This window comes from Mandrillus leucophaeus, unplaced genomic scaffold (genome assembly GCF_000951045.1).
Source record: "Mandrillus leucophaeus isolate KB7577 unplaced genomic scaffold, Mleu.le_1.0 Scaffold286, whole genome shotgun sequence".
Lineage (NCBI taxonomy): Eukaryota > Metazoa > Chordata > Mammalia > Primates > Cercopithecidae > Mandrillus > Mandrillus leucophaeus.
This window is the reverse complement of record NW_012102987.1, coordinates 150,709-168,298: the sequence shown is the minus strand read 5'-3', so window position 1 is coordinate 168,298 and position 17,590 is coordinate 150,709. Positions and strand designations below refer to the sequence as shown.

Genomic DNA, 17,590 nt, shown 5'->3' with positions numbered 1-17,590 from the left:
AAAAAAAAAAAAAAAAAAAGAAACCAGGTAGTGGCTGGGCACGGTGGCTCACGCCTGTAATCCCAGCACTTTGGGAGGCCCAGGCGGGCAGATCACCTGAGGTTAGGAGTTCAAGACCAGCCTGGCCAACATGACAGAAACCCATCTCTACTAAAAATAGAAAAATTAGCCGGGAGTGGTGGCGGGTGCCTATAATCCCAGCTACTTGGGAGGCTGAGGCACGAGAATTGCTTAAACTCGGGATGTAGAGGTTGCACTGAGCCAAGATGGTACTGCTGCACTACAACCTGGGCGACAGACCAAGACTGCCTAAAAAGAAAAAAAAAAGAAACCAGGTAGTAATGTCATACAGTTGTTGGGATCTGCATCCTAACTTTGTTGTGGGTGTTATGCCTGGGCTTCTGGCTCTGTTTCTAGTTGTGAGTTTAAAGCACCGCGCTGCTGTTGCTGGCTACACAGAGCACCCTTGTGCACTTTAGCTGGCTCGGGCTGCTGTGCAGGTTTTGTCTGGTTGAACAGCAGTCATATATAACCACCGCTAATCATGTATTTTTCAGATTGTTCAGTTTGGCATGAATGAAAAGGTTGGGCAAATCTCCTTTGACCTCCCACGTCAGGGGGACATGGTATTGGAGAAACCTTACAGTGAAGCCACTGCAAGATTGATAGATGATGAAGTACGAATCCTTATTAATGATGCTTATAAAAGAACAGTAGCTCTTCTCACAGAAAAGAAAGCCGACGTGGAGAAGGTAGGTGCCAGTTGTGGGAATAATTCTTTACAGTTTTGCAAAAAAAGATTGAAGTGATAGATGGACTGTTTTGGTTGGATTGTGGACTGCAGAATTCCCTCTCTCTGGCTCACCCATGGGTCCATTCATTCTGATGTTTCATTGTCTGCTCTGTCTTCATGGGGGGGGTTGCAATGTGGTGGTGAGCAAAAGTTGACACTGTCCCAGCTCCTGTGACTCTTAGGAATATGACTGAATGGTTAATGAAGTCTGTCAGTAACCACAAAGTAAACAAATCAGGACTCCCTCACCAGATAGTTCACAGTACTCCTAATGAGAAGCATGATTGCCTGGTTTATCATTGTTTTTCACCTCGAAAATAAATAGGTAGTGAAAGATGAAAGGGCAGGCCGGGCGCGGTGGCTCAAGCCTGTAATCCCAGCACTTTGGGAGGCCGAGACGGGCGGATCACGAGGTCAGGAGATCAAGACCATCCTGGCTAACACGGTGAAACCCCGTCTCTACTAAAAAGTACAAAAAACTAGCCGGGCGAGGTGGCGGGCTCCTGTAGTCCCAGCTACTCGAGAGGCTGAGGCAGCAGAATAGCGTAAACCCGGGAGGCGGAGCTTGCAGTGAGCTGAGATCCGGCGACTGCACTCCAGCCTGGGCGACAGAGCGAGACTCCGTCTCAAAAAAAAAAAGATGAAAGGGCAAGTAAAAGACGCAGCCGAACTGATAAGTAGGAAATTGGTGCGTGAACATCACCTTGTGGCTTGCTGATTAGTTTCCACGAGAAAGCATTGTGTTTGTCGTTGTTGTGCCTCGTTGGATAGCAAAAGGAAGGGACCGTTTCTGAACTCAGTGGATTTCTTGCATTTGGTAACCACTTAATTTTCCAGAGTCCATGTGGAAAAAAAACTAGAATTTTAAAAAGCTTTGAATATTATATACTCTAATGAGAAAAGCACAAATGAAAAAGCCTTTTATAAGGGATTGACACAGCTACCTAATAGATTCATTTTGCCTGCAGCCCAGGTACAGCCAGTTTCTCAAGACAGGGGAATTGCAGTAGGGAAAGAGCTTATGGCAGCCTGGAGTTATTATTATTACTCAAATCAGTCTCCGTGGAGACCAGAGCTTTTCAAGAACAGTTTGGCGGGTAAGGGCCAGGGAGTGGCGAATGCTGTTTGAATGGGGCGGAGGTGAAGTCATAGGGCGTGGAAGCTGTCCTCCTGTGCGAGTCAGTTCCTGGGGTGGGGGCACAGGACCAGTTGGTGAGCCCAGGTGGAGCCAGTGGTTGTCAGAAATGCAAAAAGCTGAAAAGCTATCTCAAAAGGCCAAGCCTGAGTTTTACAGTAGAGATGTTATTATCTGCGGGAGTCATTGGGGAAGTTGCAAATCTGACCTCCAGAATAATGGCTGGTAATTACTTAACCATGCCTGCATCTTAGTAGAATTCAGGCTCCTCTCATCCTCCTAACTCGGTGGCCTTTCATTAGTTTTACAAGGGCAGTTTAGTTTTGGGGAAGTGTTACTATCATTTAAACTATAAATTCCTCCCGAAGTTAGTTTGGCCCACAACTGGGAAAGAGCGAGGACAGCGTGTGAGGCTAGAAGCAAGAGGCAGTCAGCCATGCCAAATTTCTCTTCCTGTTATAATTTTGCAAAGGCAGTTTCACTAAGATTGTGCTGTTCAGTCAGCAAGTCTTCAAGAAGCTGTGTTAGGCGATGCAGAAGAATCCATGCTGTCAGTTTACAAAAGTGTGCAGTGAAATGAGTGGGCGCCAGCATCCCCAAAACACCGGAAAGCATGCAGCAGGGCTTTGAGAAAGGAAAGTCCAGCGTGGGCAGAGTGGTCCAGGAAGGCTCTGTAGGAGATAGGGCCGAGCTACCCAGAAGGATGAGCAGGTCCCAGAGCAGAAGGAAGGGGAAGGAGGAGTGTGCGGCGTGGAGCCCGGGGGCAGTCCTGAGCCTGCTGCAGTTGCGGGTGGTGGACCCTGTAGACCCAAGAGGGGCTGAGACAGCTCTGTCAGCTTAGAGGTTTGTTTTGTCAAAGTTGAGGATATACCCAGGGAAAAAGAAACACCAGTTACAGTGGGATCTGTGGCCTTTGCTTTTTCCATAGAGAACTTTGAGGGCTTGAATATTTAAACGGGAAAGAGTGGCAGGAAGGGAAAAAAGGGGAGGGTAGGCGGTGAGGTGAGTGGTCGCATTCTTGATTTTCGCCCACTGAACCACGTGACACGTGAAAGGAGGGGTAGAGGGATGTCAGTTACGCATGCATCTCTTGTTCAGTAAATCCGCATTTTACATGCAATAAAGTAAACATAGAGTAGAAGAAGGAGTCAAATACGCATTTGTCTCAGGTTATCAGAGGGTTGATTTCTGGTCTGGTGTTTGTCTGTTCCTGTGAGATAAGCTGTTAACTTACATTGTCAGGGTGAGGTCCAGCAGAACTTTGTTTCAGGGTAAAGGTTTTAGGGCCCACAAGGAATTTCCTTATGAGCAATGAGTGGGGGAGGACACCTGGGGAGATAAATGGTTTCTGTCTTTGCAACCATCTCTTTAGGAACAAAAGGAAGGCAGTTCTTGTGCAGTTTCCAAGCTTAACTTTTCCCCTTGGCATAATGAGTTTAGAGTTCTGAGATTTTATTTTCCTCTCACAAGTCCCAGGCCCTCCAGAGCTAGGTAGAAAGCTGAGGCATACAGCTTTAGAAGTAGAAGTGATCTTAAAAATGATCGCTGGGCGCAGTGGCTCACGGCTGTAATCCCAGCACTTTGGGAGGCAGAGGCGGGCAGATCACGAGGTCAGGAGATCGAGACCATCTTGGCTAACACGGTGAAACCCCATCTCTACTAAAAATGCAAAAAAAATTAGCCGGGCGTGGTGGCGGGCACCTGTAGTCCCAGCTATTCGGGAGGTTGAGGCAGGAGAATGGCATGAACCCGGGAGGTGGAGCTTGCAGTGAGCTGAGATCGCGCCACTGCACTCCAGCCTGGGCAACAGAGCGAAACTCCGTCTCCAAAAAAAAAAAAAAAAAAGATCTAACCCAGCCTCCTTATTTTATAGTAGTTCTTAAAGGAGTCCTTAAAGAATCTTGAGCAGAAATGATGAAAGATAATTTCAGGAGAGTGTGGCGGCAGCATGCCAGCTAGATTGGAACAGGAACACAGACCAGACCAGCTTGGAAGCAGCGGAGCATCTCAACACTCCTCAGGTGGTGCCTGCAGGGATGGTCATGGAAATAAAAAGGCAAAGGCAGAGCTGGAAAACCAGGACTTCATAGAGAACAAAAGAGAAGAAAGCCTGAGAATGACTCCAAGGCATCCCTGGGCAGGGGGAGGAAAGGGAGTGATAAAGGGTTTGGTCTCAACACCCAAGAGAATTTGAGCAAGGCGCATTTGAAATCGAAATATGAACAGGGGTCAGGGTTGCCAGATAGCCAGGTGTTGAGCTGTGAAAGACAGGAAGGCAGAAGAGCCCAGTGCGGATGAGCTCTCTGTGAGGCACTGAGGAGGTCTGCAGTGCTGTGAGAATCTCTCCAGTTATCCTGCCCATCCACAGTCCCAGTGCCTATACTCACACGACTCACGCTGCACAACCAAGGTCTGTTTATTGAAAGGAGAATTGGGTTAGCATGGTGAGGCTCTTGAAACACTAAGTTTTGAAGTACTTTCTGGTCCATCAGAGAAAATGAGCCACGTGCAGAATACTGCAGAGCCAGCCAGGAGGTAGGGAGGCTATGGAGAAGAGAGGGGCTGGGGCCTGTGCTCCTGAAACCATTACCTTGCAGACTCTGCGAGGGCATGGAGTGCGCACCTGAGGGCTTGCCAGCATTCACCCAGCACCTGTGTACCAGGCACTGCCTGAGGCTTCCTTTCTGAAAACCCTGTGACCTCATGAGGTGGCTAACATTAGTGACCTCTTACCTCAGTTTCAGGTGAAGAAGCTGTTGCGGAGAGAGATCAGTAGCTTTGCTTAGGGTCATACAGTGGGTAAGCGGCAGAGCCAGGGTCTGACCCAGGTGTCCTGCCTGCAGAGCCCTGGTGGTTCCCCTCTCCTTGAGTCTGTGTGGCCCTGCTAGGCAGCTGCAGAGGGCTGCTGAGCACGTGGTGGCCACTGTGAATCGAGACCTGTTATGTGTCAGGTGCATGCTGGTTACTGAAGATTCAGCATGAAGAAAGGAATGTAAAAAAACCTCGATCATGTTTTGTATCATCACATGTTGAAATAATATTTTGGCCAGGCACTGTGGCACATGTCTATAGTCTCAGCACTTTGGGAGGCTGAGGTGGGTGGATCATTTGAGCCCAGGAATTGGAGACTAGCCTGGGCAACATGGTGAAACCCCATCTCTACTAAAAATATTAAAAATGAGCCTGGTATGGTGGCGTGTACCTGTAATCCCAACCACTGGGAGGCTGAGGTGGGAGGATCACCTGAGTCCAGGAACTTGAGGCTAGAGGCTACAGTGAGCTGTGATCATGCCACTGCGTTCCAGCCTGGGTGACCAGTGAGACCCTGTTTCAGGGGAAAAATACATATATACACATATATAAACACACACATATATGTGTGTATATATATGTTTTTGATACATTGGATTAAATTATTGAAATTTAAATGATCACCCACAACTATGGTGTGTGTGTGCGTGTGTGTGTATAAGCAAATTGAGAATTAAAAATTGTCTAAGAAGGAATCCTAAAGCCTTTTTTTTCTTACGTATATGCAGACAATATATTTTAAAAATCAGAGCATTATAGTATTCTGGTTTTGTAAACAGTCCTAACCTTTTAGAGATGTCGATTAAAATATATATATATATATGGATAAAATGATATGACATCTGGGATTTTCTTAAAAATAATCTAGACAGTTGAAGCAAGAATATTTCTAAATTGATCACTGTTGATAGTGATTACATGGGGATTATCCATTCTTTCCAGTTTTATACCTATTTGAAGCATTTTATAATATTTTTTAAAACTGAAAAGAAAACTTTCATAATTTTATATCTTTAAAAACATAACATTTATTGCAAACTACAGATAGATTAAATTTCAAAGTAAGGGGTTATCTCAAGAAATAAGTCCACACCTGTAATCCCAGCACTTTGAGGGGCTGAGGCAGCGGGATCACCTGAGGTAGGAGTTTGAGAACAGCCTGGCCAACATGGTGAAACCCCGTCTCTACTAAAAATACAAAAAATAAGCCAAGCATGGTAGTGGATGCCTATAATCCCAGCTACTTGGGAGGCTAAGGCAAGAGAATTGCTTGAACCTGGGAGGCAGAGGTTGCAGTGAGCCAACATTGCGCCACTGCACTTCAGCCTGGGAGACAGAGTGAGACTGTCTCAAAAAAGAAAAAAAGAAATGTTATTTTATGAGATCAGCTTATAATTTAAACTGCTTAATTTTCTTTACACTAGGCAGATGATCTAACAAACACTGTTCCCTCCTCTCATGATACCAGCGCACCTCCGTGTGTGTAATCCAGTAGAGGACCCTTTTCTGTAGCCTGTAAAACATGCAGTGTCAGATTTATGGTGCAGCTGTAACAAATGAATAGAACTTCAAAGTAAACTATTGTCACATTAACCTTCCTGCCTTCATTTTGTATCTCTGCCTTTGTTTATAAATATATATGTATGTGTATATATATATATATAAAAAAGACGGACTTTCCCTCTGTTGCCCAGGCTGGAGTGCGGTGCCTCCATCTTGGCTCACTGCAACCTCCGCCTCCTGGGTTCAAGCAATTCTCCTGCCTCAGCCTCCCGAGCAGCTGGGATTACGGGCAGGTGCCACCACGCCCGGCTAATTTTTGTATTTTTAGTAGAGACAGGGTTTCACCATGTTGGGCAGGCTGGTCTCAAACTCCTGACCTCAGGTGATCCGCTGCCCCAAAGTGCTGGGATGACAGGTGTGAGTCACTGCGCCTGGCCATATATTTTTTTATGTACCGTTTAAAAGAAACTTTTGACAAAATAAACTTAACAAACAAGTTTATTTGCGCAAAGAACAGTTTGGGAATCGGGCAGCCCTCAGAATTAGAAGTTCAGAGCTCTGCTCTGGCAGCATGAGCAGCAAGCTTTTACAGGAAAGGAACTGCAGTCACGTGTTGCTTAAAGATGGGGATACGGTCTGAGGAGTTTGCTGTTAGTTGATTTTGTCACCATGCAGGCATCAGAGTGCACTACACCTGCTACAGCCCTAGGCTCTGTGGTACGGCCTATTGCTCCAAGGCTGCAGACCCACTCGCATGTGACTGTACTGAATGCTTCAGGCCATTGTAACACAATGTATTTAAACACATCTAAACATAGAAAAGGTACAGTAAAAATAAGGTGTTATAATCTCATGGGACCACTGTCCCATCGTTGACTGAAACATCGTTAGCAGCGCATGACTGCTTGATTGGCTGCTGTTGGGCGTTCGCCTTATTTGTGTGGTCTAATGCATGGTCCCAAGTTCTGCCACCAGCTGGCTGGTTGGCTGTTCACGATTGGTAGAAGCTTAATTTGAAATTAGTTACAAAGAATGCCTCTAGGTTAAGTTCCAGTTTGTTTGTTTGTGTATGGATGGGTTCTGGGTACAGAAAAAGCCCTAAGCTAATGGCTCCTGCCTAGTCTGGTTTTTGTGGTTTTTGTTTTTGTTTGTTGAGACTGAGTCTTGCTCTGTTGCCCAGGCTGGAGTGCAATGGCGCGATCTCGGCTCACTCAACCTTCGACTCCTGGGTTCAAGCCATTCTCCTGCCTCAAATAGCCGGGTTTACAGGCACCCACCATTGCCTGGTTATTTTTTTGTATTTTGAGTAGAGACAGGGTTTTGCCATTTTGGCCAGGCTGGTTTCGAACTCCTGACCTCAGGTGATCCACCTGCCTCGGCCTCCCAAAATGCTGGGATTACAGGTGTGAGCCACCGTGCCTGGCTGCCGATTGTGCTTTAATGCACATAAAAAGATACATTCCTGTTGCCTCAGAAAAGCAAACGTAAGATGCTGCGCACACTGAACATCTTTGTTTTTTTAATTGAAGTGTGTGTCTCTGAGATGTATACAGAACATGCACAGCTTCCTCCCTTTTTTTTTTTTGTGAGAAGGAGTCTTGCTCTGTCGCTAGGCTGGAGTGCAGTGGTGCAATCTCGGCTCACTACAACCTCTGCCTCCCACGTTCAAGTGATCCTTCTGCCTCAGCCTCCCAAGTAGCTGGGACTGCAGGTGTGCGCCACCATGCCCAGCTATTTTTTCGTATTTTTAGTAGAGACAGGGTTTCACCATGTTTGGCAGGATAGTCTTGATCTTGTCATCTGCCCGCCTCAGCCTCCCAGAGTGCTGGGATTACAGGCACGAGCCACTGCGCCCAGCCAGCTTCCTCCTTCTTTATTATAGATGGTCAGCGTTTATTGTGCAGATGTATGGAAATGTGTCTAGTATGGAAATGTGTCCCTTACAGATGGACATTGGTTGCTTTGATATTTTGCACATCTTACTCTAAAACTATGCAACCTTATGTATGAGATATCTTAAATCCTTTTTTGGTCTTAAATCCTCTTGTGGAATGGGGTCACTCATTTTAATAAATTAATATTTCTGAATAGACTTTGCTGAGTAGCTGTATTTAATGGAAATTGTTCATATTCCAGGTTGCTCTTCTGTTGTTAGAAAAAGAAGTATTAGATAAGAATGATATGGTTGAACTTTTGGGCCCCAGACCATTTGCGGAAAAATCTACCTATGAAGAATTTGTGGAAGGCACTGGCAGCTTGGACGAGGACACCTCGCTTCCAGAAGGCCTTAAGGACTGGAACAAGGAGCGGGAAAAGGAGAAAGAGGAACCCCCGGGTGAGAAAGTTGCCAGCTAGACACCCAGAGGGAGGCCGTCTCAGTCTGTCCGCTGTGGTTTCAGCTGGTGCATTATTTCGGCTGTGGCTTTCAGAAGGATGGAAAGGCTGCGCTGATTGGAGCCAGCCACTGGCCCAGCTGAAATGATGGGGAGAGGAGTCCTTAGTCCTTTCAGCCTCGGAGGTCACAGTGGGTGGCAGGTGACTTTCCGGAGGCCTTGAGGGAAATGCACACTGTCCCACAGCCTCATTGGCTCCCAGATGGGCTGGAAAGCTTGAGCCCAGAGTGGCCGAGGCTGGACCTGGGGGCACCAAGTGGGGTCGGCTGACCGTGCGGCAGGGATCCTTGCACTGGACTCTTAGCGTGTGGGAAGATGCTTTCTCTCTGTCGCCCACTCTTCATTCCTGTTTCTCCTCAGTTCCCCTGTGCAGATGGGCTGTGAAATTAAATTGGAGTCCTGATAAGAACATTTTAATTTGACTTAATATTTTAAAGATTGAATCCAGATCACCTGTTGCTGTCTTAATGGAGTGGTTTTCTACAGGAGCTGTAACATACTTAAAACTATGAATGTATTATGTAAATATGGCTTCTTTACATAATAAAACGTCCACACTGTACCTTGTTTCAGAACACATGAAGGACCCCTGTTCATGCTCTGGATATTTTTAGAAAACATAATGGCAAGAAATTAAATTCTCTTGCTTTTTAGAGGAGTGTCCTTCACAATCTCAGCCTCGCTGGTTCTCATCAGCTCCCACAGGAGGTTGGAACCTTCTGGAGTTCTGTGTCCTGCAAAGATGCACTGAGCTCTGGATATAAAGTACATGGGTCCTGAGGGGTTGGTCCTGGCCTGAATTCACGATAACCACCCAGTGCAGTCCGCCAGAGGCCAGCCACGGCCAGATGTTGGCCACACCTCCTGGGTCTAGAAGTTAACGCATAACTGTAGCGGGCCTGGCAGGCTGACCTGAGCCGTCACCTGGATTTCAGAGAAGGAAAAGTGGAACTAAGCTGGAGTCCCCTGGGCCCTGGCTCTCTGGGGACATCTCAGGAGTGGACTGAATGGTAACCTGCTCCTATTGTCTACTAGAAGGGACTTAGTGGTTATGTGCTTCCAGAAAAGTGAGTCTGTAGTGTTGCAAACCTATTATCATAATTCCTAAAAAAAGATGGCATGAGGAAGATTTGCTAAGTCTTCTATCAATTGCTGCTATTTGGACATGGAGGAGACACTGGCATTTTTAACTATTTACATTCTTAGCAGTCTGTTTTAACAGCACTCCAGCTTTTTAACATTACTCCAGCTTGCCTTGTGTGGTGTTGATGTCAGAACAGTGGCTTTAGAGTTAACACAATCTAGTGGCATCCCTGCCGTGGCCCCAGGCCATGCATGCTCCATCCATGGCTACTTTCCAGCATCCTGAAATGCCCACCTGTCCCCTGGCAGGCCATGGAAGCAGCTGTTTGGACTCCATAGCTCAGCATGCCAGGAGAACAGGCGTCCCCTGCTTGACCTCTGCACCTGCAGGCATGCCACACTGGCCACTTCCTTTCCTCATGGGGTGTTTTTGGGAGGTGCCCAATGAAGCATGGTTTCCAGCTGAGGCTCACACAGTTGTGAGGGTGCCAGGTGTGCTTTTCACCACACAGGCAGTAGACAATTAGGTAGGAGACACTCTCTACTCCTTACCCAACCACTGCAAGACGTGGAGCCAGCGTGGGCTGCCCTCTCACAGGCCTTGGCTTTGAGGCCTCCCAGGGGATGAGAGTGGGGCCCACTGTGTGTCAGGCTTGATACAGTAAGTGACAAAGCCAGACAGCACTTTGTCACCCGTGTTTCTGGGTGAGGTGAGCCACCTTAAGCTCTGGGCCCTGGACGGCTGCCAGCGTGGCCTAGAGCTGCTGCTCAGCCTGCGCAAGTGGCCCTCTGTGCTAGGAGGAGCCGTGGCTACCTGTGCCACCACCATGTGGGGCCTGCTCACGCATGGATCTTTCCTTTCCATGGTCACACGGAACATGTTTTCAGGACAGATGTAAGTGGTGAGCTGGTAAGATTTATTTTTACTGTGGTCTCAGAATAGTTCAGATTTCTGCAAAATGATCTGTAATCACCTCAAGTCATGCTGCTGTGTTCAGTGATGAAGTTTCCATCTTCCCAAGGCTGGGGCTTAACAAAATTGCTAGTGAATGTAAGGCCTGGGATCACAGACCACGGGTGTTGTGGTTGTACTGTGGGGCACCCTAACCCTCAGTGGCCCTGAATGACAAAGCTTTGTCTGTCTCTCATTCCCTGTCCAACACAGGTCAGAGTGGGCTCTGCCCAGGATGGTCACTCAGGAACCCAGACGGGTGGACAGGAGGGATTGGGGGGGCTGCCCACATGGGAGGCAAAGCAGGAGGGCTGGCACTGGCATGTGACGCTTCCACCCAGGGGTGACACACTATACTCATAGCTAGAGCAAGTCCCATATTCACAGCTTCAAGAGGGCAGGAAGAAGTAAAGCAGAAATATTGTCAACAGCGAGGTCTGTACCAGGCACTAGCGGGGCTACCATGCGTGCCCCATGGAGTCCGTCTTTGGAACCTCCAAAGGCGTGGCCGGTGGTAGAAGCCATCAAGTGTGATGGGCCACAGCAGAAAAGGGCCCATCCCTTCCACGCAGGGCTGGCTGTTGGTACCCCAGCTCCCACCCAGCACCCCTGGCTTTGTCTGGAGGCCAAAAGGCCTTTCCTGTGGCTCCTCTGGCTAGAAGGTTGGGGAACCCTAGCCCAGGACCTGACTTGGGATTCTGTGGGCGTCTAAAAGGTGGCTGCGGATGGGAAGAGGGGCTTTCGTTTGTGCTACATTGCCTTCCAGCTATCAACAGTTTTGGCCGGCCCGTTTAAAGCCTCCATTTAAAGAACAGCCCTTTCCTCTGTTGTTTTCGTGAAGTGGAGAGGAGTTCACCCCAGGGAGAGACCAGTGACCCGAGTAGCCAGTGTAACCATACAAAGTAGCTTACGTCATTTATGCACAGGGCTAGAGAGATGAAGACACACGTTTAGTAATTTATTATGAATCAATTATTTCACAGTCCCATACTGCATATTCATATAAGGCAACACGGCACAACTTCAGGCTTCATCACAAAGGACGAAAAAGACTGTTTCTAACTCCCCTGCTAATTCTCAGACATGCTTGAACACTTAATGGAAGGTGAAGTTTATTTCGGGGCCCCTCAGTTCTCTTTCAAGTCCTCTAGTAGAAAGTCTCCATGGTGTGATCTTCTGACTGGGTAGAACCCGCAAGTAATTCTCTGCTGTTTTAAAGTATTGTCTTTGTTCCAGATGACTAATTACATGACTTGGCTGCATTTGTGAGGGGCCGACACCAACACAACGGACCAGTGCACCATTCAGGGCCATGGGGTAGGAGGCACCAGGGTTCAAGAAGGAACTTGCATGTTGTAGGATCTGAGCTGGGGCGGCTCCTCTATTCCGGCTATCCGTCTATCTCCTCTTCTTCATCCTCAAAAGCTTCCTCCCCGTCATTGGCGGTGGCGTCCTGGTACTGCTGGTACTCGGATACCAGGTCGTTCATGTTGCTCTCGGCCTCGGTGAACTCCATCTCATCCATGCCCTCGCCCGTGAACCAGTGCAGGAAGGCCTTGCGCCGGAACATGGCTGAGAACTGCTCGGAGATGCGCTTGAACAGCTCCTGGATGGCCGTGCTGTTGCCGATGAAGGTGGAGGCCATCTTCAGGCCGCGGGGCGGGATGTCGCACACCGCCACCTTCACGTTGTTGGGGATCCACTCCACGAAGTAGCTGCTGTTCTTGCTCTGGATGGCCAGCATCTGCTCGTCCACCTCCTTCATGGACATGGGCCCGCGGAACACGGTGGCCACGGTCAGGTAGCGGCCGTGGCGCGGGTCGCAGGCGGCCATCATGTTCCTGGCGTCGAACATCTGCTGGGTGAGCTCGGGCACGGTCAGGGCCCGGTACTGCTGGCTGCCGCGGCTGGTGAGGGGCGCGAAGCCGGGCATGAAGAAGTGCAGGCGCGGGAAGGGGACCATGTTGACGGCCAGTTTGCGCAGGTCGGCGTTGAGCTGGCCCGGGAAGCGCAGCGAGGTGGTGACCCCGCTCATGGTGGCCGACACCAGGTGGTTGAGGTCCCCGTAGGTGGGCGTCGTCAGCTTCAGGGTGCGGAAGCAGATGTCGTAGAGCGCCTCGTTGTCGATGCAGTAGGTCTCGTCCGTGTTCTCCACCAGCTGGTGCACCGACAGCGTGGCGTTGTAGGGCTCCACCACCGTGTCCGACACCTTGGGCGAGGGCATGACGCTGAAGGTGTTCATGATGCGGTCCGGGAACTCCTCGCGGATCTTGCTGATGAGCAGCGTGCCCATGCCCGAGCCCGTGCCGCCGCCCAGCGAGTGCGTGAGCTGGAAGCCCTGCAGGCAGTCACAGTGCTCGCACTCCTTCCGCACCACGTCCAGCACCGCGTCCACCAGCTCCGCGCCCTCCGTGTAGTGCCCCTTCGCCCAGTTGTTCCCTGCGCCCGTCTGGCCTGCAACAGAGAGAGTCCCGTGCCGTTTAAACAGGAAGGGGCTGCGCCAGCACCGTGCCTGGGCACCGACAAGGAGGGCGTGAAGTGATTCCATGGTGTGCTGTTAGCCAAAGGGAGGGGCCGGGGAAACAGGCACCCACCAACGGGGCCGGTGAGCAGGTGCACTGGCACGTTTTTAGGCAAGTCAGAGTAGCTACTGATCAATTTTAAAGATGTGTATACATTTGGACTGGCTGTTCCATGTTAAATAGGTGAATTCATGCACATGGTAGAATTCAAAGGGAACAAAAGGTATACGTTAAAAAAATAAGTTACCTGCCGGGCGCCGTGGCTCATGCCTGTAATCCCAGCACTTTGGGAGGCTGAGGCGGGTGGATCACTTAAAGTCAGGACTTAGAGACCAGCCTGGGCAACATGGGGAAACCCCATCTCTACTGAAAATACAAAGATTAGCCAGGCGTGGTGGTGGGGAGCCTGTAGTCCCAGCTACTTGGGAGGCTGAGCCAGGAGAATTGCTTGGACCTGGGACCCGGGAGGTGGAGGTTCCAGTGAGCTGAGATGGTGCCACTGCACTCCAGCCTGGGTGTCAAGAGTGGGACTCCATCTCAAAAAAACAACAAAATAAAGCTCTCTCCTTTGGGCTTTCTGAATTTTGTACTATGTATTAAGTATTTTATTTTCAAAACTGACACTTTTTCATGTTAATGGAGCCCCTCATTCATCAACCAGAATTACTGTTGCAAAATGTTTGCAGAATCAATTATTTATTCTGCCCCTATAATTAAATACTAAGCACAGGAAGTAATTCCTGCCCTCAAATTCTTTCCAGGCCAGTTGAGAAAAGGAGCTTAATATGCCTGAAAGACGTCTGTATTTTATGCAGAGTTCAAGTAACAAGAAAGAGACCTGGTTAGTCTGTTTTCTGCATAATGGTGCATTTTTGCCAGACAGGCTTATGTATACCTTTACCTAAAAAATATTTGAATCTGAAAGATTGGCTCTTAAATTTAAAATCCTATTTTTCATTTTATCTCATTTTAAAATGGAGTATTTCACTAGCGGAAGCATTTTTTCCCAGCTGTAAAAATTACACAGGTTTGTATGTCCATATGAACAGATGCACTTAAAGAGGAGTGGGAGGAACTAATTTTTGCTTTTGCTTTTCTGGCACTACAAGTTTCACATAATGCAATGGCTTTCATACACTGCTGTCAACATTTGCATTTATTTATTTAGAGACAAGGTCTCACGCTGTCACCCAGGGTGGTGAACACTGGCACCACCCTAGCTGACTGCAGCCTTGAACTCCTGGGCTTAAGTGATTCTCCCACTTCAGCCTCTTGAGTAGCAGGGACTACAGGCACATGCCACAACACTTGGTTAATGAACATCTGAAAAAACTGGATACTAAATACTTCTCATTCATTTTAAAGTTAACATTATTATTTTTCATAAATAGTTGCATATAATTTATTTTCTGGAAATAATATAATCGCTTTAAAAAACACTTATTCTGTTAAATATATCGATAGAATATATTTAAAAATCAGAAATGATTCCAATCAGTTGAAGTTGATTCTTTTTAATTTCCTGTGATTACAAAGTTTTAAATAATGTTATCTACATATATATATATATGTATGTATATGTTTTTTTTTTTTTTTTCCTATTAGTTCACTTATCCAAGGGTGAATATTAAATACTGCCAGAATGGGCCAAGGCTTGGGATCAACTCTATTCCTCTTAATTTTTACATATATGAGAAATCTTGTCTACAGATACATGTAAATGGGAATGAATTATGTTCTACAATGTCATTCAGTTCTTTGTCTTCAGAGTTACATCCCAAAATTCAAATAGTGACCTGTTATCAAAAAGTATTTTCAAGCCTGGGCAACATGGCAAAACCCCATCTCTACTAAAAATACAAAAATTAGCTGGGTTTGGTGGTGCATGCCTTTAGTCCCAGCTACTCGGGAGGCTGAGGTGGGAGGAATCACTTAAGCACAGAAGATGGAGGTTGTAGTGAGCCAAGACTGTGCTACAGCACTCCAGCCTGGGTGACAGAGCAAGACCCTGTCTCAAAAAAAAAAAAGTATTTTCAATCATCTGTCACATAATAACTCAATTTTGTTTGTTTATTGATTTATTTTGAGATGGAGACTTACTCTGTCACCCAGGCTAAAGTGCAGTGGCACAGTATTGTCTCACTGCAACCTCCGCCTCCCAGATTCAAGCAATTCTCCTGCTTCAGGCTCCCGAGAAGCTAGGATTACAGGTGCTGGCACCACACCTAGCTAATTTTTGTATTTTTTAGTAGAGAGAGGGTTTCACCACATTGGCCAGGCTGGTCTCCAACTCTTGACCTCAAGTGATCCGCCCACCTCGGCCTCCCAAAGTGCTGGGATTACAGGCCTGAGCCACCGCGCCCGGCCAACAACTTGATTTTGAAGAAAGCAGAATTGGAAACAACCTGACTTGCAGGTCATGCCATTTTATATCAGTCATTCTTTTCTTGTTTCTGAATGTAAAGCAAAAAGGCTTAACCAAGACTTACTAAATACACTCTCACTCTTTCACTTTAAGGCAATTTACTTCAGTATACTTAGAGTTGGGAAAATTGAAATACTAATTTCTAATATGAGTTTATCAATTTAATTTTTAATAAAATGTTTTAAATATTTTCATGAAATTTTGGGCTGCAGATTTAACTAACTCAAGTCATAAAAACTTGCATTGCATTATACAGACCTCTCCCCACTTACTCCAACTTGACTTTTGTCTACACACGGCTGGTGGCAACAATTCACACCACTGCCCAAAGACCAGCTTCTCTGCTCTCACGTGGGCAGGTCCATCCCTGATGCTGCACACACCCTGGGGGCACTGAGCTATGAAGCAGTGAAACCACCAAGGCTGCCTCTGAGAGCTGCCAAGTGCTATATCGGGGAAGCAAGCTGCCTTCCACTTGTCGATCTTTAATTAGTGGACAAGGGGCTCCCATGCAGTAGGGGACACCGGCCTGCTCACAGTGAGGTCTACTGGTGGCACCCCTGGGTTCCGCAGTGCATAGCAAGTGCAGCCTTACACAGTGGGTCCTACTCTTGGAGGGAGAACGAAGTGTTTATCGTGCTAAGCACTGTAGGTGTTCAGTGCAAGAAAAAGTCCGTGATTCTTCATTCAGTGTATTGAACTTAATGTTAAAATGTACTGGACTGTTAATAACTCCTATCCCATACAAAGGATGCCCTCCTTAAATATCTAAAGAAGTCTTACAAAATCAGTAAGAAAAACAACAGCCATTAGGAAAACAGGCAAAGGCTCTAAACATACAGCTCACAGGAAGGACATTCCAATAGCTTAGGTGCTGGAAATAATGCTAAACCCTTCTCCGAAGGGAAAGGCAAATTAAAACAAGGAGATTCTGTTTTTCTGCTATGAAACTGACAGAGATCAAAACACCTGAGTTGCACTGGTGAGGGTTTGGGGAAGGCCACTTCCCACAGGAGCTGGTGGAGATAGCCAAGGGCAGTGGCCTCTGGAACAGCTATCAAAATTATCCCCCTAGACACAGCAATTACACTTCTGTAGACCCATACATGTGCAAAATGACATATATACAAATGTTTACTGAGGGACAGTTTATAAGAATAAAAAGGGGAACAACATCCATATTACCTGAAGACTGGTTAAACCCATGGCAGTATCTTTGCAGAGGATACTCTCAGCCATCAACAGGAATGAGGCAGCCATAGTTGTGAAATGGAAAGATTTTCAAAATAAGTTGCTGGGGAGCCAGGGAGGGACACTAAGGTACTGAACAGTGTATACAGTTGGCTCCACTGTATGTATGTGAATATATGTGTCTGCCTGAACATATCTGAAAGGACATTCAAGAATCTTAACACTAGTTTGGGGTAGGAAGGAGATCAACTTTTCACTGTATACCCTTTTGTTCCTTTTAAGTCCTATGCCATGGAAATGTTTTACCTAGCTAGCTAGCAAAATGAAAAAAAAAATTACTTTATTAAAACATGTACAATGCAATTAAGAAAGCACAGACAGTTGTCTTTGAAGGATGGGGTCCTAAGGGAGTTCAGTTCTAGCTTTATATATTGCTTGTGACATTTTAACTAAAACATGTATTTTATGATAATCAAGTGAAGATTAAAGTATAAAGGAATTTATTATTATTATTATTTTAGAAATGGGGTCTTCCACTGTTACCCAGGCTAGAGTGCAGTGGTGCAATCACAGCTACTGCGGCCTCCACCTCCTGGGCTCAAGGGATCCTCCTGCCTCAGCCTCCTGAGTAGCTGGGACAACTAAAACATTTTTTTTGGCTGGGCGTGGTGGCTCACGCTTGTAATCCCAGCACTTTGGGAGTCCAAGGCGGGCGGATCACAAGGTCAGGAGATTGAGACCATCCTGGCTAACACGGTGAAACCCCGTCTCTACTAAAAATA

At 47.1% G+C, this 17,590-nt stretch overlaps 2 protein-coding genes across 3 annotated transcripts in view; one reads left to right on the top strand and one right to left on the bottom strand.

Moving 5' to 3' along the window:
* AFG3L2 (AFG3-like AAA ATPase 2) overlaps positions 1-9,214 on the top strand; it is a 53,601-nt gene extending 44,387 nt beyond the window's left edge. Inside the window, exons 15-16 of the mRNA XM_011985548.1 lie at positions 558-752; positions 8,379-9,214. Coding sequence (XP_011840938.1) covers positions 558-752; positions 8,379-8,597 — 414 coding nt within the window. The 3' untranslated portion in view covers positions 8,598-9,214. The remainder of the gene's footprint in view (positions 1-557; positions 753-8,378) is intronic.
* Positions 9,215-11,599: 2,385 nt separating this feature from the next.
* TUBB6 (tubulin, beta 6 class V) overlaps positions 11,600-17,590 on the bottom strand; it is a 16,626-nt gene continuing 10,635 nt past the window's right edge. The window contains exon 3 of one of the 2 annotated variants that reach the window (XM_011985523.1): positions 11,600-13,124. In XM_011985523.1, the coding sequence (XP_011840913.1) occupies positions 12,061-13,124 (1,064 nt within the window). In that variant the 3' untranslated portion in view covers positions 11,600-12,060. Of the gene's footprint in view, positions 13,225-17,590 lie in introns of both variants that reach the window. The other variant, XM_011985522.1, reaches the window with a different exon arrangement.